Consider the following 25,091-nt stretch of genomic DNA (forward strand, 5'->3'; position numbering starts at 1 on the left):
GGTGATTTACCCGACCTTGTTTTCAATCGTTGATCGATGATCCTATCAATTACAGATAATATTTTGTTGCCATAAACATTTCCCTGTTTCCCTAATCCTTGTGGATCAAATGGTTTAAGAAACGGGAAAAAATCGGCTATATTAGGCTTCCCTAGAACTTCCATTAAAGCCCATACCGCGTCCTTGAATTCTTGTGCAGACTCGGAGTCATGTTGAGCGACATTTGTGGAAAACATGAGATAATATTAATCGATGTCGTAAATGCAACTCCACCTATGTTGACTGCCTTTTGAGTTATACAACATTGATTAACATGATCAAGAAGTTCTTGTACCTAGAACCATAATAAAAAAATATATATTACAATTATTTATTCTAAAAAAAAATTGTTCATCTAAACTAGCTACAAAGACACGTCTAAGTTATCCAATTAGTACAACGCGTCTAAACTAGTTGCAGCATTGCGTTTAACCAAATACCAGAATTCATTTAATGTACAACAATATGCCAAGTTGTATCGTTATGCATGAAAGAAGCGTGTGAATATAATGGTGTGTGCAAACCATTGCAAGGTGCATCTAAAACTACTTGTAACTTTATGGACACATATAACATTGCCCTAAAATAGACGTCTTGCATCCTGCGTCCTGTATCCTTCACATTCTTCGTGGATAATTATTTTTTACACTTTATCCGCCTATACGTAATGTAGACTTAAAACCATAACTAATTAATGTAAGAACTGCGAGAACCTTTTATTTTTATATTTATTTTAGATTTTAACATGACCATTGTAATACATCATGGTTATCTGAGTATACTTGAATTTCTATATGAATATGTGGGTAAATTTACGTGTATTCCTATATTATAAACACACATATAATTTGTTATAATTTTATGATCTGGCTACACAAGTGTACAATACTTGCTAGGATAGAAAAGGTAGAAAAATATTGATTAAGAGCTATATCATTTTTATATAGCTTTTAATGATAAATTAATAGCCAAGATTATTTATGCTCGTGCATTTTAACCAAAATATAAGCATAAATTTAACATAAAAAGTTTGTTAGTCGATCGACTCATACTTTCTGCTTTCGTAGGAGTTCGTTAGCATCTAGATGTTGCATAGAGATCACATATTCTTTAATTATCCGACGCAGTCTTTGCCAATGACCTCCGGGCTGCAACCACGCTACAGAGTGTTTATATAGGTCCACCACTCGGGCAGTGTCTGGAGTTGATCGGCCAGATATTGACTGATCATGTGTTTTTAAAAAGTCTTTAGCCATATCAGATATTAACTATGGTTGTTCTACATCCGAGCTTAAGCGACATTAAAGGGCCATAACGTTTAGAGAGTGTGGCTAGATCGCGGTGTGGGTTGTTGGTAACCTGTAAAAGGTTTCCGATTATCGGAAAAGGGTAAGGTCCTGGTGGAAGCCGTGAGTTGTGGTGGCTAGAGATGTTGATGTGGATGAAATAGACTAATGTTGAAAGGAAAGAAAACAAAAGAAAGAAAGAAAGATAATCCATAGGTTTGTGTGTTGAGGTTATAGTTGAATATTTGTTAATGACACTACATATTTATAGTGTGTCACGTACTCACGTATAACGACTAGGGGTGTAAAAGAGTCGAGCTCTAGGCTCTAGCTCGGTTCGTTTAACTTATATGGAGCTCGAGCTCCTTTTGAGCTATATTTTCAAAGCTCGAGCTTGGCTCGTGAATGGATTTTGAAGCTTGAGCTCGGCTCGGGCTCGGCTCGGCTCGTTTACTATTTACCAATTTATATAATTATAATTCTTTTTATATATTTTTTTCTATTTTAATTTTGTGTATAAAATAATATATATTATTTAGTTATTTATATTTATTTTTTCATAACACTATATATATATTAATTAATAATTATTTAATATATTATTAAAAAATTATTTAAATGACAGACTCGTTTAGGCTCGCAAGCCGGCTCGAGCTTGATAAGTGAAGCTCGGGCTCAGGATCGTTTATTAAATGAGCATTTTTTAGGTTTGAGCTTGGGCTCGGGCTCAATTAAGCCCGACTCAATCGAGCTTTTTAGCGGGCCAATCTCGAGTAGATCGCAAGTAGCTCGGCTCGTTTGCACCCCTAATAACGACCAACTAACTTTTAGGTTAATTTGACAAATTAACATAATAATAAACTTAATACGGTATGTGATTTCAATATTTGGGTGTTTATTATTAATCTTGGTCAAGGAATGGGTCTAGTGGGTTGGGTTTGTAGGTGTGTAGGTAGGTTGACTAGTGGTGTTTAGTCCGATTGTGAAACGTAATGGAAGTGGGTCATCATCTAAGAAGTTATAGGTTTTCAGGAAGATCAAGTTGGTTCGAAAAAGGGAAGTGTGGTTTCGTCAAATACGACATGTTGGGACACCATAACCCAATTCGTAGAGGTTTCGTAACAACGATACCCTCGGTAATTTGAGGGGGGGGGGGGGGGGGTTGGCTGAGAAAAATAACTTGCACAGATCGAAGATGTAATTTATAAGGCATAGTATCATACATGTTTGGATAGAGGACACAACCGAACACACGAATGTGTTTGTGTGACGGGTGATGAAGGTATAGGGTGAAGTGTGTAGTGGAGAAATTAAGGCGTTTAGTTGGGAGAATGTTATGTAGGTATGTGGCGGTATGAACAGCTTCAACCCAAAAATATGGGGGGAGTCGGACATGGGTAAGAAGTCTGAGTGCACTGTTATTTAACCATCGGATCATTTATTCCTCATGGCCATTTTGTTTAGAGGTTTGTGAACAGGAGAACTAAAAAATAAATCAAATAGCTAGTATCGGCTAAGGATTTGAATTCATGATTGTCAAATTCACCCCTAAGATCGCACTAGAAGGCTTTGATTTTACTGTTAAATTGTGTGAGTGTCAATTGATGAAATTTAGCAAAATTAGTAAAGCTTTCCGATTTTAATTTAAGATGATAACTCAGGACAAATGTAAGAAACTATCAATTAAAACCATATAATATTTATATCCATATATGCTAACAACAGAAGATGTTTACAAATCACAATGAATTATATTTAAATGGGCATATGCATACGCAATAGACACCGAAACAAACGGATCACACAAGCATCTTAATTCATATGTTACTAAAATGTACCACACATGCAAATAAATAAAAAGTTTTAGTCATGTTAACAATTTTCAATTTAGTATTAAAAAATATGTTAGGCATAAAATTCATACAACATATAAAACTTAATGAAGGCAAACTATTTAAAAAATGCTATAAAAATAAAAAATCATCTTAGTTACATGTATGAGTTATAGTTGTTGCCTTGAACTCACGTGATTCGATTGGTATCAACGGCATCAACACTAAATCATACAGAACAAAATGCTTTATATTAAAATTGCTTTAAAAAAACAAAAAAAAATGTTGACGTGGCCCAATCATGCCAAGCCACGTGGACCAATGACCTGCTTAAGGCGGCAACTGTTGTTTTCTTTTTTTTTTATCTATAGTAGTTATTATGTACATGATTAAAAAAAAGTGAGTTGAGCAGTAAAAAAATAGTCAACAAATTTATTTTAAATTAATTCGTAATTACTCCTTGAAAACAGCTTGTTGACTTGTTGGCTTTTTAAAAAAACCATTTTTAAAAGCCATGATTTTTGACTTTTAAAAACAGTTTTTTAACCATTTTAAAAGGCTAAAATAAAAAAGATTTTTATGACTTTGAAACACTTTTTTAACTTATTGCTTTTTGAAAAAACCAATTAACCAATAAATTATTTTTAAACTCAATCCCAAACTTGCTCTTTATGCCATTAATAACTCTCCCTTAATTTTCTACATTAGACAATTCTTATTAATTTTTATATCAGCTACCCTAAATACATTAATTTTCCTACATTTTAGCATTAAAGCCTTGACTAACCTAGTTAACATGCTACAAATCATGTGGATACATAAAAAAAAATTAAAAGTTTTTGTTACGTATTTGTTTAAAATATGGGGAAAAAAACATATTAAAAGTATGCATAAAAGGGAAGTTGTGGAAGCTGAATACTTATGTGCCAAATATTCAGTTAGTTAATTCTGACAAAAAGTGTTGCTTATCAACAAATGGTAGATTCTACCAGATAAAAGTTTCTTAAATTATATTTTTGTTATTGTTTCCTACAATCTATGGGTGAAAACCACTATAAAGGACACGTATGGAGAATCATTATCCACATGTTCCATGACAATAATCTCATCAAACATAGACTTTTTTTTTTTGGTCAGAATTAAATGAATATCTGGCACATAAGCGTTCAGCTTCAACATCAAACTCCTCATGTACCTCATGATGCCTTTTAAAATTGAAGTATTGCAATTATCGTTGCTCACTGTATTACCCTTATTGCATGTCTCAAATAAGTTAATAGGGTATTATGGCCTTTAATCCAATGCCTCAACGACACATTTAATTCTTTATAATTACATCATTTACTTCCCAATTATACTAAACTTTTGTAAATTTAAGCAACGTATACTTTTCCACTCCCTTATTTTTTCTCTTGTGTTTTACAATTTTATTTATTAATTTTTGTTTATTTCTATATGTTTTAATGTATTATATTTTCAAAAAACCAAACGTATAGTTGCGACGTGCATATTTTTCTCAACATTTCAATATAAAGTTTGTTCAATATAGAGGTGCGGATCATAGTATACAAATCATTATCGTATCAATGTGTAACTCTTTAAAAGGTATAAGTTGCAACTTTTTATTTTTAATCTTTTGACAGTTTTTTTTGGGCTCATGCAAGCATCTTGATTCATATTTCACTAAAATGTAGGGCATGGTGAGGTACATGAGGGGTACCGGATAGTTATGGAAATGAACACTTATAAAACATTCACATAATTCTAACAAAGAAGTCATGTTTGATGAGATCATGGCACATGTGGATAATGATTTTCCATATGTGTTCTTTAAAGATGTTCTAGTTGGAACGGGAAAAACATTTTTCAACAAAGCTTTGCTAGTTCATGTTCGTTCACGTGGTCTTATTTCTCTCACAACGGCTTCACCAGGTGCTGCGACTAATTCTATGGGAGGGGAAACAATTCAGTCAGAGATTCAAAATTCTCTTTAACCTACTAATATTTGGAGGTGCAACATCACAAAACAAAGTGGGCCCTGAAATTAGGTTAGCCAAACTAATCATATGGCTGGCATGCAATAGTGGTTGTCGATCGAACATTGCAAGACATTGTAGGCGTTTGTCACCCATTTTGTAAAAAGATAGATAATGGTTATAAGACATAACTTCAGACACGTGTTGTAAGTTATCAAATGCAACCCTCAAGCGCATATTGTAGATTCTAGCTTACGAAATTCGCCTCTTTGGTATTTGACTAAAAAGTTTCGGTTGACCATAAATATGAGAATGTTGAATGATCCGTGGTTTGTCAATTTTCTTTTAAGAGTCGGTGATGGAACTGAAGAGTTGATAGAAGTAAAGTTTATCTGCATACTTGATTGCATGACCTAATAGAGAAAACTCTATAGAAGAATTGGTCAATGCAGTCTTTCCCTCAATTCAAAACAATGTATATTATTCGTATTATATAATCTCTAGAGCAATATTATCCACACAGAATGAGGGTGTTTACGAGATTATTGATCAAATGATCGACCTTTTTCAAAAGGAGGAACAAGATTACAAGTTTGAGGAAGTCGAAGAAGATCATCGCAACTTCTATGTGATTTGAGTTCTTAACTCACTAACTATTAGCGGTTGGCCACCTCAATAAATTCGATTAAAAATTGGATGTCCCATAATGTTGTTACATGCATGGGCGAAGTTTAGTTGGGCCCCGGGGCCCTTCGTTTTTTTGCGCAGTGGTGCAAATTTACCCATTTTCGACTTAAAATCCCCCTCCCCCACCCCGGCGACGAACTCATCCAAGCTTCGCCACTGGTTACATGGTCTATGCAATATCACAAGATTGATATGGAAAGGCTTCCAGCACTAAACATTCGTTTCGAGTTGATTTATATAAGCAACAAATGACATTGTTGATCATTTAATTTATCACATCAATTTTGCTTAAATTTTCATTTAAGTGCAACTCAAAATGCAACTATACATGCATCATTATTATCATATATACACATCATAGATAAGATGAAAGTACAACCAATATCACATTTTCATCATATTAGTTTGACCAGAAAAATCTAAGGACTAGCCAACTCTTCCCAATCTTGCAAAGAAAACAAGTAAATTTGGGCGGTTGGTTGTCAAAAACCAGGCAACAAACTACTGAGCAAAGCTTATTGTCGACGGATTTAATTAGTAGTTTAGTACTAGTTGCTTTTCATAACATAAGTTGGGAAACTAGAAGTTGAAGATGGAAGTTCAAAGGTTTCCTTTTTCACAAATCTCCCTTTCATTCTTGGCCTTTTCTCCGCATTTAGTTTTCTCACTTCATACCTTATCTACTTCGAAAATAATTGTGATCTTCTTTTCTCTCTATACCTTGACACCCTTGCTTCTCTTCCTTCGTCACGTCCTCCTATGCCTCGGTATGAAGGTTTGTTACTCCACGCCCATTGCGTCACCTAAAATATTATTTCTTAAATAAATAAATAAATAAATAAGAGAACGGAGACTAATGGATTTATAAATAGACAGGCAGACAGACAGATGTATAGATAGATAAAGAACCATGAGATCCGGCCAGTAATCATCAGAATTGAGTTCTGGCCGGGTTCCGTTTGTCCAAGGAGAACCTTGGTCATCCCAAGTATTGATCACATCTTCATAGTTTAGCCTCAAAAGCATGCTTGATGTTCTCGACTTCCCTTCGTTACATTGATCGCTTAACACCATCGTCGTATTCTCCTCCTCTTTAATCATCATTGAAGATTCATAATCAAAGTCCCATTCTAGTGTTTCCTTAGTTGCATCAAAATCAAAGCCTGAAATTGTTTCCACTTCTTTATCTTCAACCTTCACTATATTTTCATCAAAACAAGTTCCTATATATTTAATATCATCTTCTTCTTTATAATTGTTAGTTAGCCCCAAATCTTCAATCCTACATGATGTATTATTATCAAACTCCTTCCCTAATAAGCTTTCAACATCATCAACAAATTCCAAGAGCTCCAAATCATCTGTCGGGTGATCAAACCGATGAATATCATCCACGCTCCTACCTATTTCATTACAATCATTGCATAATTCAGTTTCGAAAGGATTAAAGACCGGAACGCGATACACAAGACATTTTTCTAGCTCTTCATCATCATGGCTATCATCAAGCAATGATGCATCTAAACTACCTATCTCGGGAACTACACGAACCGAAGAGTTTACCACCTTGTTCTTTCCTTCTACCTTGAGAGAACACTTAGCCCGTCGTGGAGTACGCGCACGACGGGTGTACCCATGGTGCCAGGTTGGTACAAGTTCACCTGAACCAACCAGCAGCTTAGAGGGTGCTATCTGGAGAAGCACCCTCTCATGCTGACCACCCGCCTGGTCAGCCCCATGTATAGAGTTATCATAACTTTGACAAAGGAAAGCGTCATCAATAGCGCAATACCATCGAGCCCGCTTTCTTGCACAGCTGTCACACACCCTTGCCATTTTACCACCGACAACATAAACTCTTTTCTTTCCTGCAATCAAATGAAAAGTTTCACAACTTAATAACGTTAAAGTTCATATCACTTTTTTTTTATAATGAAAAGGGACTTAATAATTTAATGTCACTCTATAAAGTACTAAAATAGTAACTTGTTAAGTACTAAAAGGTCTTAAAATAGTAAAATAATGTCAATGTGACATTGCAGATATATATATCACAACATTGATCATTACAATTGTTGATTGTTGTGTTGGTCCCCAAAAGTCACGTTTTGTGATCAAACAGGCTCGAGGGGCCGGTTTTGTGGACCCGTGACATGGTCATATGGCTCGTATCAGGTGGCTGATTCGTCGAGTGATTAGGGTTATCTTGGATTCTGATTTCTGATTGGTGAATATTCTCTCTTGGGGATTTTTATGGGTCCATTGGCATGTGGGCTAGGAAGGTCTCTCCAATGGCCACTTTTAACAACTTTTTGGTACTATTATTATTATTGATTATAATATTTTAGTTGGTTACCAAACAACTTACACGACAGTTGAAATAACGGTTATTTTTGTTGGTGTGTTTTTATTTGATATGACATAAGTAACAAAGCTTTTAGATATTTAAACAGCATTCACATATATCATTCTTACTATCTTCAAGAACTATATTTGTTTTTGGTCTTAAAGAGGCTTATTGGACCTTCATAAATTCACCAAGTTGCCGGGGAGAAAAGCGAAGCTTTTTCATGCAATTTGTCTCATTTTGGTGCTTATGGAATGTGAGAAACGACATGGTGTCTAATGGCAAGACAACATCGGTGGCGAGCATGGTTGGGGGATATTAAAGCACCATCTTATCTTTGGTAAAAAAAGATAGGTTGGGAATTTTGTCTTTATCATGGGAAGATTGATGTGGGTTTGAAGTTGTAATCAGGTTGGGTTAATTGGTCGTATAAAGTGTTAGGCGTATTTAGAGTGAACTGTGGCTGTTATGTTAATAGTTCCAGTTTTGTTGATGTATTGTTTTCAATTTCATTTTACATGTATGACTTAATTATTCCATTGCTACGATACTTCCAATCGAAGTAACTGCGAACTTCAAATTCAAGTAATAGCATTCTTGAATCATCAAAATTACTCGTTTGAAAATAAAACAAAGAAAAAAGAAAAGAGAGAGTTAGCATCAGTAGTTAGGCCATCAATTATGTGTACTATCGCATGGTTTTTACGAATGAGGTTATCGGCAATTCAATGGACGATAGGTTTTTTACGATGTCGGCTAGTCATATCCGTTTCACAAATGGGGTAACGCTTTCTGTTTAGTGTATCGTTTTCAAATCATGAGCCAGACTAAATGACCATTATAATACCGCAGAAACATGATTCAAACCTTAAGTTAATAAACTGATCAAGGATTCAATGTCCTGTCCGATTTTAGTTTATACTCGCCATCCAAGGATACATACAACTCATTCATTTTACACTGATAGTACGAAGGATTCATAGCCACTGTGGTCCTGCTTTAAGGTTATTTCCATTCATATCAACGGTTAATTTCGTTCTGTTATCTTTATCCACTTGATGTGTTAGTGGACATGAAAGCTCAAAACCACATAGCCTCGAAACATCAATGCCAATAGACCCACTTCAGTACGACTTTTAAATGACCTTCCACGTATACAACAAAATAACAAATTGAGCCAAAGACAAAACCAACATTCTCAAAACATAATCATCATTCTAAAATGTTGTTTTCCAATAATGTTTTCAGATGCAATAGAATAAAAAGTGACAGGATATGGAGCAACTTTGTAATTTAAGAAAAAGCCGAAACAATCTTGTCCATGTCGATAAGCCCCGTTTAACATACCCTCCCCCGAAAATGATTCTACTACAAAGTTACCGACCAGTGACCATGGTCTAGAGGTACAAAATAGCAAACATTCACACAACATAGGCTTTTTGATAGCAGATAGTAAAAACATGGGAAACAAATAAACAAGGAAATGAGAGATTATGTGTATGTACTTCACTTGCCACAGTTGAAGCCACCACAGACCGAGAGAACAATGATGAGAATCAAGGCAATGATGATTCCAAGAACTATAAGTTTTATCTTCATATTCTGCAGCCACATTTTTCTTCTCATTTGTGTGCCTTGTGTCCTAAAATCTTGTGCCTGTAACATACGGTAGATCCATTATACGATGTAAAATATAAAGATTTGAGGTGGCATTTTAAATCGTTTTACTGATGTACGGATTCGTTTAATATAAGTTACGTTTAGAGAGAGCTCATGAAACAGGACGCATGTCCCCCTAAGGGTATTATTATTAATCTTATAAGACTTCCAGGCTTGTTTTAGTCAAAGAACTACTAAAAATATACAACTTTGTAATATTTTCACATATGATTATTTATAAGAAAATAAAGCTCTTAGACAGTGTTTTGGGTTAATCTTTACCCGATCTGTGTAACCTGTCCACTATGCCACCACTAATAATGACGCATGCTTCTTATAACATGGTCATAAAATAAAAAAGCAGCAATGAAGAAAACATAACAGATGAAATCCAAATGTAAATTCCAAATTCCACATTTGGAATTATATCAGAGCTGTAAAAAGGGGCTTCATCTTAAACGGTTCATGTGTAAGTTATAAATATTGGTTTGAAAATTTACTCACTTGGTCACAAGAAAAATATTTTGAGAAGTCACCAAATACCTAAAGTACCACCCAACTATAACAAAATAAAGGTATCTTGTGTGCTATCAATGATAAGTGATAAATATAAAAAAAAAAAGTTGCTTTGAATTGGGACCCTGTAAAAAAGGGAAAGGTTTCAATTTTTATTTTATGGCCGTCTCGAAAAAGAAATTATGTCACTGGTTTTAGAAAGGAACTATTTAACCTTTCTTTCTAAAAAAGAGAAAATACAGAATTAAATAAACTTCCACCATACAAATGAAAAGGCATCATCCGTTTGTGATGCAAGCCTTAAAACATAGTATTCAAATTTCTGCTAAAGTGACACAATAACACAACGTATACCATATGCACATAAAAACATCTCGACATGTCACCACATGTCTTTCAAGAACACCTTCTACCAAGTTAGGGTGTTTTTATAGCACAATTTCTATGTATAAAAACGTAAGTGTGTCACAAAAATGCATGGCACAAATTTTGTTTGAACTCTGAAGCATATAAATTTCTATTATTTTACTAGTTACTAAGTGAGAAAACAGTATAAATGTAAATGCTTTTGTAGATGCTGCTAGTCATCATTACAATCACATTTATAGTCATGAATGGAAATGAGCTTCCAGAATTATTGACCGTTTCAAAACTTGATTTGAAGGATGTAAAATTCCTATGAGAAGTTTACTTTTCATAATACAGTTGCTTTTCCATTATACACCTATATTATACATATTGGTAACAAGAGTTAAGACTTAAGCTCCAGAAAACTAAGAACATACAATCAGATTTAGTTCTAAGCATTAAGCAAAATAGTACACATTAAACCAGCCGTTAACATGATATGTCAGTATGCATACACTTTTCCAGTTAAATAATACAAAATGAACAGGAGAGTAATCAAGTAGTATATAAATTATAATGCAACATGATTGAATTGTGTAGATACATATGAAGCCAGCGAAGCAAATGAGTACACTATACAGTCCCAAGGAATGATATAAAGACACCTATACACATACTGATATGAAGAGATTAAAATGAAGTGTAGACTGACAAATCAAAGATTTCTTATACGATTATAAAAGCCCAACTAAGCTCAAAGCAGATAGAAAGACGTCAAAAGTAGCTTATTCATACTGTGATCTCTTTAATGACTTCTTAAAATTTTACATTTAGTGTTTGAAGTCAATCTTCTGTACTAACTTACAGCTACTATCCCGATAAGAACGTGAATTCACTTACCTGAGAACGAAGGTTTTCAGTTTTATCCACAAGAAGCTCTATCTTCTCGCCACGGTCTAAAACCTATATATTCAAACAACTATAATATCAGAATAAAGCCAACATGTGTACTTGGAATCTTTCATGTCCCATTAATTACTGAAAGGGGTGTGCGAGTGTACATAACCGCATGTGTGTGACAATTTAACCTACACATGCAAAAAGGATTACCTTTTCGATGTTCTCCATCATCACACCTTTGACTTCTGAGACCTGAGCCTTGACCTTTGAAAGCTTGCTAATTTCTTCAGGATGATCAACAAAATACTGCATCTGCTCCTTCAGCTTAGGTCTGGTAATAATAAGCTTAACCTTAAATATGTAATTAATCAGGAAAGATTATACGAATATTGTAACTAAACAAAGAATCAGATTACCCAAATTCTTTGTTCAGACTATTGGCAATAGCTGTAGCAGCTTTCCCACCACCATATTTTTTGTTAAAGTCATCCTTGATTCGTTCAAGAAAAGCCATTGGAACTTGTCTGCCAGCAGATTCAGCAGCCACAACACAGAAAGCTTCATGATTCAAAAGCAAACAATTAAACACGAAATTCAATATTCATTAACATCTATAACATTTGTCGTTCATCATCATCATCATCATCATCGTACTTAGTAAATCACACCAATAGCAAAGCTACGGCAGGGTCTGAGGAGGGTAAGATGTAGACAGCCTTACCTCTACTCCGTAAGAATAGAGAGGCTGCTTCCGGTGAGACCCCCGGCTCGATAGTAGTTTTGCATCAAGCCTTGGACATAAGGCACATAACACTCAACCACCAGGACACCAGCCGATTGGTGCGTGTAGCCTTGTCTTTCGGCTATCAACGCCACCACATGATGCCTGATTAAACTTCCGCCACTTTTAACGTTATTTTCACAAGATTAGTAAAATAACGTCAAAATTAATGCAGTTTCACTTTTACCCACCCGAGTGTTCACACATACATACTTTATATGGGTGCACCGCCAGCAGGGTGTAAACATTTGTCGTTATGTTATGTTATTATTATTAACTCTTAGCATTTTCTCCTTCATAAAGATGCATACAACTTAAATATCTGTTTCCAGTAGGGCTGTAAACGAACCAAACGTTCGGCGAACTATTCGGCTATGTTTGCTCATTTGATAAATGAGCAAACATGAACAAGCACGAGCAAACGCCATGTTCGTAATTGTGTTCATGAACATTCGATAATGTGTTCGTTTACGTCCGTTTATGTTCATTAATGTTTGTTTGTTTATGTTTGTTCATCAAAGGTTTTTAAGACATTTTAACGACTTCTCTAATCTTATCATGTAAATTTAAGCAAAATTATTAACTATAATACAATTATACGTATATATAAGTATCATGTGATTAATTAATTAATTAATATATAAATTCACATATGTTTATGAATGTTAAATAAACACCAACACAAACTTGGTAACCGCAGCTAACCATTCGACACCAACCATTCTCATCTAGCCAAATCAAATAAAGCATCGTATGTGATTTTACGTCCATTTGTTATGTACGTAAACCGTTCACAAACAACCTCATTTCCTTATCAGACAAACACGAACAAAAAATTCCATTCAATTAGTCGTTCGGAAACCATTCTCTTATCCAATAAAACCTTATCGAACAAACACGAACAAGTCCTTGTTCGGTTCGGTTCTTTTACAGCCTTACATATATCCAATATATACATATATATATATAGGATGAGTATATAGTATATGAGTTCTCTAATTCTGTCTAAGTTTCATAAGCTTCCTATTTATAAACCATTAATCATATAAATAAAAATTAAAAATAAAACCCTAGAATGAGAAATAAAGCTTACTGAAGCCATCTTCAACGAGGTAATTAAAGGTATGGCCATCGCAGTTGTAAGTAAACTTATTGTTGGTGGTCGGAAGCTTGTGGAGGCATTGGGAGGCAATAGAGGTGAAATTGCCGGTGAAGTCGGTGAACTCGGCGAGAACCACGGTGCCTCTGGAGACAAAGCTGTAGATCAACGACTGTTGGCCCATGGCGATTGATGTATGAAGTTTGATGGAATGGAAACCCTAATTTGGTGTGATTTGGGGGTTTACTTTGGCTTTAATTTCAAGTGTGATACGTCTGTTTATTTGTTTGTTTACACTGTAGATATAGATACGGGACGGACCGAAAGTAACTGAATCGGATGGAATTAGCGGATTTAGAAATAGAAATCCAACCAAGTTTAGTGACGGATTTGGATGGGATGGATGATGTGTAAATTAATTAATAGTGTTAAAATTTGGTTTTGATATTTTTAATCATGTTTAGGCTATATATTATGGTAGAGGTGTATAAACCGGTTTAAAACTCAAAACCAGTTTTCGGTTTGGTCAACAAAAGTCAAAATCGGTTCATTGCAGGTTTCGGTTCGAGTTGAAACCGGTTTCTTACCATGTTACGATCGGTTTCGATTCGGGTTTTGACCAGTTTTAGCCAGTTTCGGTTCGGTTAACCGGTTTGGAACCAATTTTGATGGAGAAAGTAGCAAACCGGTTCTGAACCTACGGTTTCAATCGGTTCCAAACCGGTTTCTACATAATCGATTCCAAACCGGTTTCTACATAATCGGTTTCAAACTGGTTTAGTTCCGGCTTGATTTTCGGTCGGTTCGGTTAACCGGTTTATTTGCCCACCTCTATATTATGGGATATGTGAGATGGGCATTGGACGTTTCACATTTCATATTTAAAAACATGTGTTATGATAGGGTGAAATAATATATAATTAAAAAATAAATTACCAACTTTTTCGTGTCTGCTACCGGCCTCACAAGTCACGATTGCTCCTTTCGAGCACTTAAGTGGCGGTGTTTAGCCTCAATTGTTGAGGTGATGGGGGCTTAGCAACTCTTAACACATGGCCTTAGAAATGTGAATTAGTGGTAATGAATTTTCGCTTTGGCCTCAAAGTCCATTGTACTCTGACAAAAAGGTAACTTTGTCTTGATAATAGATACTATAAAAATATTTTTTTCTTTGATATACGATCTTCATGGCACAGTGTTATTGTGTAATGTAGGCGTTAAAGGTTTCATTTTGCTATTCGATATACAATTTACAATTTCCATTTCATTCGTTTCACGCTTTGTTTTTCAATGGAAACATTTTTCCATTTTGGCATCGAATCTCTTCGTTACTCTACTATCACACCCCAACCTAAGGCGGAAATGCCGGGGCGTGATCCGATTGCTCACAGCTCGAAGATACTATCATAAATATAAATGACAATATCTAATTAATTATTTACAAATATTACACACATTATCCAAATATACAAAACAATTCAAATACACAAATATGAGTTCATATAACGATTATATTGATTATATCCAAAGGTCTTGTCTACGTTTCCAACTTCAATCTTCAGGCAACCTACATATGCGTAGGAAATGGAGTTTTTGTCAACAAATATGTTGAGTGAGTTTACCACCAAGTTTTGACACCAAAATAATGTTAATATGATAAATAAGCAAAACGTAATAAGTGCGGTAATGAAATCAAACCATAAGCAAGTAAGTTGTCGATTAAACCATTGCTAAGCGAATCGGGCGCCGGTAAATCAACTATGAGCAAATAATGAGAATAAGACCGTTGCCAAGCGAATCGGGCGATGGTCAATGAGAATGAGAACCCTCTCCAAGGGAATATGTCAAGCGAATCAATACAATAACACATAAGCACATAACAAGTAAGCACATAGCAAATAGATTTGATTAATCACACACAATTACACGTTTGCTATTTTGATATGTATGTATATATAGATATGTATGTATAGTATGATATACGCATATGTCCCCAAAACGTTTGTGAAAATTGAATAAAATAGGGGAATGATAAAACTCACCTTAGACGGAAGGTAAGTGATTAATAAATTCGACAAACGAACTAATGATTTAAGCGAGTCGTCCAATACGCGTCCAACGAGATTAATGATAAGAATCTGAAACTTTGTGATATGAAACTATAAATAAAAACGAACTTAATGCCGCTGGAATCAATCCAAACGGATGAGTAGAACTCTAGTTATGTTGATTTTAATGTTTAAACGAGTTGAGTCTGACTAGAATCCGAACTTTGAGTCGGGAGTCGGGTTTTGGTCAGACCCTTAAAATTTAATTACGAAAAGAAAATTATTATGGACCAAACATTGAATCCGACCAGAAGTATGAGGAAACTAGAAGTCAAAGTTGTTGACTGTTTTACCCTTTATCGGGTTTTGAAGCAATTGACCAGTCAACACCCTTCAATCACCGAAATTGATTGAAGGTTATTGACTAGGGAATATGTATGAACGATTTTACAGTTTACAACTTACTCAGAAAGTGAAAGAACAAGGAGAAATGATGAGTCAAAGGTCCTAAAGCAAGCAAAGTCAATCGTCAAGGCTTGTGTCTTTAACGAATATGCAAAAACCGAAGGGTTTGAGAATGAGCAGAGGTAGGTGACGGCTGGAGGATGTTCTTTAGGGTTTGATTAATATTTACAGCAGATGTTTAATGGTTGTTTATATAGAAAAACATAAAACAAACTAATTATAGGCTTTTTGGCCGGTTTAAGCAAGTAAATACGTTTTAAGGAAAGAATCACCAAAAGATTCATAAAGATCTGATATTGGACAAGGGAAAACGAATTAAGAGTTGTATTTTAGTTATATTATGATTACTTGGTCCTTAATTCTCTCTAACATGCCTAAAATAAACGATTTTATACCTTAAACGAGTTAACAAACGAAGACGGACCAAGATTGGGTGCAGTGGGGCCACCGCGCTGCGCGGCCAGCAGGTAGGCTAGCCGTCGCGCGGCGCTCTGGAGGGTATGGGGGATAAGTTTCACACGTTGTCACATTTAGTCCCTGTATTTTGGTCTTTGAACATTTTTATGAACTTTTGATAATATAAATAAGATTTAAACACTATTTAATGTACAAGAGCTTCAAGTGAATTATTAGAAATTTAAATATTCATAATTATTTGGTTTTTGATTAATAATAGTGATCCAAAATATTTCTGGGTCGGGTTATACGCAACGAATACAATTTCGAAAAATCCGAGATGTTACATCCAACCACCCCCCCCCCCCTCTCTCTCATTTTTGTGAAGATATTGGCTGAGTTTAGTAGTAAGTACTAACATCTTCTACAACTTTCTGTTTATATTAAATGTTCATTTTAGCCTTCTTAATAGTCCATATTGTCTTTAACAACTATGGACGCAACCGAATCTCCCTTTTTTCTTTCTACAAGTGGTATTTGTATTGGATACAAATAGTCATGCACTGTGTAGTGCTAGTATGGATGTTTGTATAGTGGAGGTGGCTAGATATTTCGTAAATGAGAATTAAGTTTTCGGAAGATTGGTAAAATGGTTGTTAAAATTGTGAGGATCTCGTATCGATGAATATAATTATGAACATAAGTTTATTAATCAGGAATGAGAGGTAAATACACAAAATAATTAAAATAACAAATTATGAAAAGGTTTCATATGAATCATAATAACACATATTATGAAAATGTTTCACAAGTTTATTAATTACTTCGTATTTTCACGATCTAGTCGGCCCTATTTTTTATAACGTTTTTTGAAATCTTCATGTTCATGATCTACTCGTCCCACATAATTTACTAGTCGGCCCGAGTTTTAATAATGCGATCTAGTCGGCATTTTCACGATCTAGTTGGCATGTTCACGATCTAGTTGGCACAGCATAAATATGAATGCAGTCGTCGAGCCGACTGCTTTGTTGGCGTTCAACTTTATGAACACGTCAACTTTATGAACCAGTCCCCACGAACCAGTCCCCACGTCAACTTTATGAATACGTGTTCGTTTTTATTGACTTTACAAACTAGTCATCTCGAACGTTCAAAAGTCTCCCACTTTTTTAGTGATGAATATTTTAAGAATTCTTTATAAATGGTGATCGAAAACCATTATTTAAAATGGAAATTATGGGCCTATATTTGTTCTACACTCATTAAGTAATGGAAACTTAAAAGTGGTAAAAAATATTACAAGTGCTTCCTATATGGATATTGTTTTTAAAACCAAAATGAGTATATCTAATAACCAAAATGGTATATAAAATTATAAACTGTTAAAATTATTTAATTTAAGTAATGGAAGTTAACTGTATAATTTAGTTTACGCGATTGGTTTCAAGTTCCAAACAAGATCAAGCTATTAAACCGACAAACCATTGATACCAAACCAAGAACCGACAGGTTTAGACAAAAATCGCCCAAGTTACTTATGGTTCAATTGATCTAAACCCAAATTTATTTAAATGATATTAATTGCGTAATTATGCCAAAATAGGTCCCATAATAATACAAGGGTTGCTAATGAGCTATTTCTAATGAGATTTTAACAAAAGTTAACCCATTAGAACATCTAATGGGCTTTAAAAGTTTTTATGGATGACTTTAAATTTTAAACTATACAAAACATTAGGGTTAGGTATCTTGTTTAGCATGATGAGAGGGAATAAATAAAAGGGATTATAGTTACTATAAATGTCTTCACAAAATGAGTGCCCAAGCCTTCACCATTTATGTCAATCCAAGACTTCTAACCTTAAAAGACCACAGCCGAACATTCAACTAAAATGTTCACACCCAATAGGTCAAACGAATGTTAGTGTAATTATGAAATCTCTAAATTAATCCTGACGTACGCTATAGCGTGTAGCAGGGCACCATATGCTAATAGGCGTATGGGGTAGTGTATCAGCGAAGTATCAAACCGGCTGGCAGTGTACGCTAAGGTACTCCATACCCGACGTAGCATACGCTTCGAGCTCTGCACAACCAAGTTTGATGCAGTTTTGCTACGTAACTAACCTATTAACTTGTTTCTCTTTTAACAACAGTGACGAATCTACCCTATGGGCTGAGAGGTTGCCATCCTCTTACTATATATTTGATCCTATCAGGGTCGTATTCGAGATTGTGAAAATTTTTTGGGGTGAAGGCGATAAAAAACTTGGGCCTAAAATTAGTTGAATAATTGTGTTTGAACACTAAGAATACATATTTTTTTTCTAAAACACATATATAACTTTTTAAAATAAATATTCGGGGCTATTGGGTGTTGGGCTGAGGTCGGTTGACCACCAGACCTGCCTCATAGGCGACCTTGGACCTGACCCAACCAAAACGACCAGACTGAATCAAAAACATATGTAGCGATAGTCTGGCGAATTAAAAAATTTCAACCCATATAAAACTTTTTTTAAATCCACAACTGTTTAATAACACGATTCAATTATCATTATATGGGTATGACTAGGGGTGCAAACTAGCCGAGCTGCTTGCTAGCCACTCGAGATCGGCTCATTAAAAATCTCGATCGAGCCGAGCTTAATCAAGCCCAAGCCCGAGCCCAAGCTTAAAAGTAAGCTCGTTTAATAATCGAGCCCGGGCTCAAGCTTCACTTATCGAGCTCGAGCCTAAACGAGTCTGTCATTTATGTAATTTTTTAAAATACATATTTAATAATTATTAATTAATATATATAATGTTATAAAAAAATAATTAAATAATATATAATTTTTTATACATAAAATTATAATAGAAAAACATATATATAAATAATTACAATTATATAAACATAATTGATAAACAGTAAACGAGTCAAGTTTGAGCTTTGAATATAAAGGTCGAAACAAGTCGAGCTCTGTGTAAATTAAAAGAGCCGAACTCGATCCTAGTCAAACTTAAACTCGGCTCATTTGCACTTCTAGCTATATCTATAGCTATGACCATGACCATATGACCGAAAACAAAACAAACTACGGCATATGACCTTTTGACTATCCATAGTCAACTCCACACCCACATGTATTTACACCATCACCCTTTTGTCAACTTAAATCCTCACTCACTCACTCACACTGGTTCACCGGAAAATTAGAGAGACAAACACATACTTCCTAAATGTCTACACTTCCACCGACCTTACCGGACTTTCCGGCGGAACTACCACTGCCTGCACCACCGTACAACCACCACCACCACCACGGCTCAACCGTCTTACACTCAACACTCGCCGGAGCACTACTCCTCGTCCTCTTCACATCTCTCGCAATCGCCTACAGAAAAATCTCACGTAAACGCACAGCTCCAGCGGATCTGAAGTCTCCACCTCCGCAACCGAAAAAACCGTTACAACAGTTTCCGTACAAAACTCTCCGTCGTGCCACGTCATCATTCGCCGCAGCTAACCGTCTCGGTCAAGGCGGATTCGGCTCCGTTTACAAAGGCGTGCTTCCATCCGGTTCCGGTAATAAAGAGATTGCCGTGAAGCTCATGAACGGTTCCGGTTCGTTACAAGGCGAGCGTGAGTTTCACAACGAGTTATCGCTATCCACGCGCGTGAACACCGCGCGTGGAGCGCACGCGCGTCACGTGATCTCCGTGCTCGGATTCTGTTCCGATCAGAGCCGGCGGCGGAGGAAGAAGATGCTGATAGTGTATGAGTATATGCAGAACGGAAGCTTACAAGACGCGTTGTTGTATCGTAAGTGTCCTGAGCTTATGGATTGGAAAATTAGGTTTAGGATATTGTTAGATGTAGCTAGAGGTATTGAGTTTCTGCACTGTTCGTGTGATCAGCCTATTGTGCATTGTGATATTAAGCCTTCTAATGTGTTGTTAGACCGTGATTTCAATGCGAAAGTTGCGGATTTCGGTTTGGCGAGAGTTTTAGGTGTGGATGAGAATGAGGTTAATGTTATTGAATCGTTTATCGAATGCGGTGAAGAAGAAGAAGAAGAAGAAGAAGGAGATCTAGAAAATGAAACAGCTGATGATAATAATAATGTTAATATTAATAAGGCGAACAATACCGAAGAGGAGACTGAGAGTGTGGTAACAGGAGATGTTGTAGTGAATGTGGATCTATCACCGGAGAGTTGTAGTGTTGTGGTGGTGGATTTGGAGGTTTCGCCTTCGGAGTATTTGGAGAGGACGAGTGTTTCGGATCAGATTAGTGTTGACAGTAGTAACCGGAGATTTTTGGGGAAAAAGAAGGGCGGCGGTGGTGGAGGAGGTGGTTCGGGGAGGGATTGGTGGTGGAAGCAGGACAGTTGCGGTGGCGAGTCAGGGAGAATGAAGGATTATGTAATGGAGTGGATCGGAAGCGAGATAAAGAAAGAGAGGCCGAAGAAAGATTGGCTGACCGCCACGGATTCATTCTCGTCGGAGGTGGAATGCACGAGCGCATTGGAGAAGAAGCAAAAGAAGAAGTCGGAGACGGAGAAGAAGAATCGGAAGCCGAGGGAGTGGTGGAAGGAGGAGTTTTGTGACGAGTTATCGAAAAAGAAGAAGAAGAAACGACGAGGGAGTCACACCGGAGAGATGTGGTGGCAAAGGGATGAAGAGTTTGTTCCACAGAAGAAGAGTAAAAACAGTAGTAAATCAAGTATAGATTGGTGGTTAGACGGGTTAAGCGGCGAGTTTCGACACCGAAGAAGAAACAGCCAAGAATGCCCGAGTGGCGAGGTCCCTAAAAGCGGTGGTATTAGTAGCACTCCAAGTATGCGAGGAACTGTTTGTTATATCGCCCCGGAGAAATGTGATGGCGGGCAGCTATCCGAGAAGAGTGACGTTTACAGCTACGGGGTTTTGCTACTGGTTTTGGTTTCGGGTCGTAGGCCTCTTCAAGTAACCGCTTCTCCTATGTCCGAATTCGAAAGGGCTAATCTTATTTCATGGGCTAGGCAGCTTGCGCGCAACGGAAAGCTTTTAGATTTGGTTGATCCTAATATTCATTCATTGGATCAAGAACAAGCAATGGTTTGTATCACAACTGCGCTATTATGTCTGCAGCGATCTCCGGTTAAACGTCCTACAATGCGAGAGGTTGTTGGTATGTTGTCCGGAGAGGCGGACCCGCCTCATTTGCCGTTCGAGTTTTCTCCGTCGCCGCCGACAAATATTCCGTTCAAGTCTCGGAGAAAACCCCGGTGAGTTTGTCATAAAGTTTATTCTTCAAGGATTGATGATGATAAAGCAACCATCTTCTTTGTTAAATGTTAATTATTACTCAAAAGAAAAGAAAATTGAAAAAGAAATAAAGTATATATGTTGCTTCATTTACAAACCTCATCTTTCCATGACATTGTGGTTTAGGTTCTTTACTATGCTAAATGAAAATGACACTTTAGTAACCATTTCTAGATGTTTGGTCAATTCATATTAAAATTAAACATTTATATTTTCAACGACAAGTCACACAGACACCTAGTGACGGATTTAGAAGAAAAATTTAGAGGTAGAAACTAGAAAGTTGAGGACTGCTTGTTTGCTACATCCGCCACTACACACATCTAATTTACTCCTAAAGCTACTCTACAATCCATCTACAATCCACAGTGGGACTCAAATTCCCGACCTCCAAAAGAGGGAGCACATTCAACACGCCAAGATACCATTGACCAAATGCATGTTGTTATCTTACGATACAAAATTCAATCAGTTGGCCTGAAGCTAGATGCCCCTAAGCAGTGTTGCAAAAATCCCGACTATGTGCCGATTAATCACCGATTAATCGCTAGTCCCCACTTCACTGGCTAATTTTGGGCTAGTCGGATAATTATCGGTCAACGGTCAAATCCGGCCAAAATAGGCGGTTTTTTGTGATATTCCGACCAAAATCATCGGTTTCTGGCGAGATTCCGACAAAAACCAGCGGTTTTCAGTGAGATTCCAGCAAATTTCCGCCAAAATATGTTTGTGCATGTATAAAACTGAAAATTACATTTAGAAATGTGTGCGTGTATATACAAAACTGAAAAATACACATTAAAGTCCGATCCGATTAATCACGGTTTATCCTGATTACTCGCTAGTTCTCACCCCACCGCCCGACTACCGACTAGCGATTTTTACAACATTGCCCCTAAGTGAATCTTGCTATAACAAAATCCAATAGCTTCTTAAAGTTCACGAGCGTTGCATACATCGTAATTTATCAGATCTCGTAAGTTAGCTTGGTATTGACTTCAGTGATCAATCGGGCGAAAATTACGTCGCGAGTCCCTACACGACCAATTTTCACCAATTGAGTCACCATCACACTTCGGTATGGGTCTGGTATGGTCTACAACTTAATTGTGATTGAACTTTTTGGTGAGAGTTATGATTATGACATAAGCTTTCTTGCCATTGTTGTTGAAATTGAGGTATAAAGTTTCAAGTGGTGATAGATGAGCATTAAAGTTGTCGATGACTTTCTTTTTCCCACTATACAGTTAATCTCCATGAGTGAACTTTTCACTTTTTTCATTAGATATTTTTCTTTGAACTCATTACATTTAACCTTTTATGCATTGGGAATATATAGGGACCCATTGCCCCATTTACCTTTTTCTTACTTTGCAACATATCCGTTCCCAAAGTTAAATAAGGAAAACTTAATAATTGATGGTTACATTGCAATATAACTAGAATGTTTTGTTTGTTTATGTTTTTATAACATAAACAAAGGGGACATAACTAGGGGTGTGTGGGGTTCAGTTTGAGTCGGTTTTGGACTAAAAGTGAATAAAAAACGAAACATTGGTTTTTGAATTTTTGAAACGGTTTTGGTATGGATTTAGTTTCGTTGTTTTACGTTTTTGCCATTTGAGTTTGAAATGGTTGGGCAAAAATAAAAATTAGCCCAGAAGAAGGAATCAGGGCCTAAATGATAAATCATTTTGTTTATTGAGACCATACGTAGTCGAGCGCTTTTCACACCCAAAAGCGCCGGGAACACCGCCCCCGGGTGCTTTGGGGGGGGGGGGGGTAGCGCTTCCTACAAAGCATCAGTGGAGGAGACGAGGCAGAAGGTGATGGTTGCTTTATTTGTTTTTATTTTATAAATATAAAATAATAATGAGGTAAAAGATTTGAAGAGGCTTCATCGACGACATCCATGTTAACCAAAAAGCCTTATGATGAGATGATGCCACATGACACAAAACGTCTCCATAGGGGCTCCGTCAACTACACATGGTCTAACTACTAATCGATTATTATAAATTCAAGCTAAAATATTTAAGTTTCATGTTTAGTAAATTTTTAAATATTACTTAAAATAGTAAATAAAAAAAATTAAAAATCTATATATTCCGTTTAGTTTGGTTTTTCTGTGTTTTATTACGTGCAAAACCAAAACCGACAGTAAGTTCGGTTTTTACAAAAACATAAAACCAAACTGTTAATTTTTATTTCAGTTCAAGCTTTTCGAATCGGCTTTTTCATATTCATACACATTCATACAGAGAGCACCTTGTAAAAGACGTATGATGTATAACTTGAGTGTTTGACAAAATAATAAGTCTTTTTTATCATAAAGCATGTGTCTACATTATTATATATGTGATTCCGTTCTACACAGATCGTAACAAGTTACAAACACCCAAGTGACTAGGTGTTAGTGTAAGACACGAGTTCCCACATTTTATTTATTTTCAAGAATAAAATAAATTACTTTTCCAAAAGAATGGTATTTTAAATATTCTTAAATGTTCATCGTCCGGCCAATTATGTTTGGTTTTGATGTTCATGTCCTCGAGATATTAACCCCAACAGGTGCAAGGACCACAACCTCAAGAACTTTGTCGAAATCTTCACGTGTTAATGTGATTTACTTTATAGGGATATCTTCATTACTTAGGCTGAGGGGTGTGGGGCTTCAACGGGGGCGTTAGAGCCCCTCCGCTCGCGCCCCCAGGCGCTAACACCACACCACCGGGGCGCTAACGCGAAAATCCATGTAGGCGTGAGCCTGTTAGCGGGAGAAGAGAGAGAGGAGCTTGTTGAATTTTAGAAAAAGAGCCGTTGGGCTCTTATTAAATTAAAAAAAAAATTTTTTTCCTATATAATACCCTATTTCACCCATTTTTATACCACAACTTCAAACCTTCACCCAAAATCAATTCATCTTCTCAACTTTAAAAAAAAAATGGCTGGAAATTGGTACCCAAACCTTGATTCAGATTATATTGACGACGATTTATGGTCGTCACCACACCAACCGATGTTTTATTCGGAGCCGCAAGAATCATCCGGCTTTCAACCATCCAATACACAACCGTCTCCTAATTTTGTTGTTCCGGAGACACAAGAATCACACGGTGAAGCTACGGAACCAAAAAGACGCGTCCACCGGAAAAAACAACTTGCAACGGACGGGTCGGGACCGGCTTCGACTCCGAGGACGAAACGGAAAGCCACTCCGTGGTCATCAGATGAGAAGGAAGCCTTGTGTCGGGCTTGGATAGTCATTTCTGAGGATCGGCGTTGCGGTAATTGTTTTAACGTTTTTAAAAATGATTTTTAATAAAAAAGTTAAATATAAAAGTTAAATGGAAATCTAATTTATTTATTCATTTTGCAGCCGACTACCAAAAGAGCAAGATTTTTTGGACAAAGGTT

The 25,091-nt window shown here is 36.3% G+C and overlaps 2 protein-coding genes and 2 pseudogenes across 2 annotated transcripts; 1 reads left to right on the top strand and 3 right to left on the bottom strand.

Annotated features, from left to right (window-relative positions):
• Positions 1-1,572, bottom strand: part of LOC143565044 (cytochrome P450 76T24-like) — a 2,452-nt pseudogene extending 880 nt beyond the window's left edge.
• A 4,536-nt stretch (positions 1,573-6,108) lies between these two features.
• LOC143565045 (zinc finger protein CONSTANS-LIKE 16-like) lies at positions 6,109-7,667 on the bottom strand. Its single transcript, XM_077052143.1, has 2 exons — positions 6,730-7,667; positions 6,109-6,623 (listed from the first exon to the last, which is right to left on the bottom strand). The coding sequence occupies exons 1-2, from the start codon at positions 7,654-7,656 to the stop codon at positions 6,501-6,503; spliced, it is 1,050 nt and encodes a 349-aa protein (XP_076908258.1). The 5' UTR covers positions 7,657-7,667; the 3' UTR covers positions 6,109-6,500.
• Positions 7,668-9,532: 1,865 nt separating this feature from the next.
• LOC143565047 (vesicle-associated membrane protein 722-like) lies at positions 9,533-13,687 on the bottom strand. Its single transcript, XM_077052144.1, has 5 exons — positions 13,465-13,687; positions 12,007-12,148; positions 11,801-11,921; positions 11,591-11,653; positions 9,533-9,823 (listed from the first exon to the last, which is right to left on the bottom strand). The coding sequence occupies exons 1-5, from the start codon at positions 13,652-13,654 to the stop codon at positions 9,674-9,676; spliced, it is 666 nt and encodes a 221-aa protein (XP_076908259.1). The 5' UTR covers positions 13,655-13,687; the 3' UTR covers positions 9,533-9,673.
• Positions 13,688-19,604: 5,917 nt separating this feature from the next.
• Positions 19,605-21,677, top strand: LOC143565048 (receptor-like serine/threonine-protein kinase At2g45590 pseudogene; annotated as a pseudogene).
• The last annotated feature ends 3,414 nt before the right edge of the window (positions 21,678-25,091 follow it).

This window comes from Bidens hawaiensis, unplaced genomic scaffold, assembly GCF_021521415.1.
Source record: "Bidens hawaiensis isolate Kalapana, Puna unplaced genomic scaffold, B.hawaiensis_p1.1 tig00022253_1, whole genome shotgun sequence".
NCBI classification, from domain to species: Eukaryota; Viridiplantae; Streptophyta; class Magnoliopsida; order Asterales; family Asteraceae; genus Bidens; species Bidens hawaiensis.

Bases quoted from the DNA above. Each gene is read 5' to 3' on its own strand.
- LOC143565045 (XM_077052143.1), bottom strand. From the start codon at position 7,656: ATGGCAAGGGTGTGTGACAGCTGTGCAAGAAAGCGGGCTCGATGGTAT. The intron at 6,624-6,729 runs GTTCTTTATCTA...ATAATATTTTAG, and splicing joins ATTACTGGCCGGATCTCATG to GTGACGCAATGGGCGTGGAG.
- LOC143565047 (XM_077052144.1), bottom strand. From the start codon at position 13,654: ATGGGCCAACAGTCGTTGATCTACAGCTTTGTCTCCAGAGGCACCGTG. The intron at 12,149-13,464 runs GTAAGCTTTATT...TGAATCATGAAG, and splicing joins CCTCGTTGAAGATGGCTTCA to CTTTCTGTGTTGTGGCTGCT. The intron at 11,654-11,800 runs GTAATCCTTTTT...TTGAATATATAG, and splicing joins TGATGGAGAACATCGAAAAG to GTTTTAGACCGTGGCGAGAA.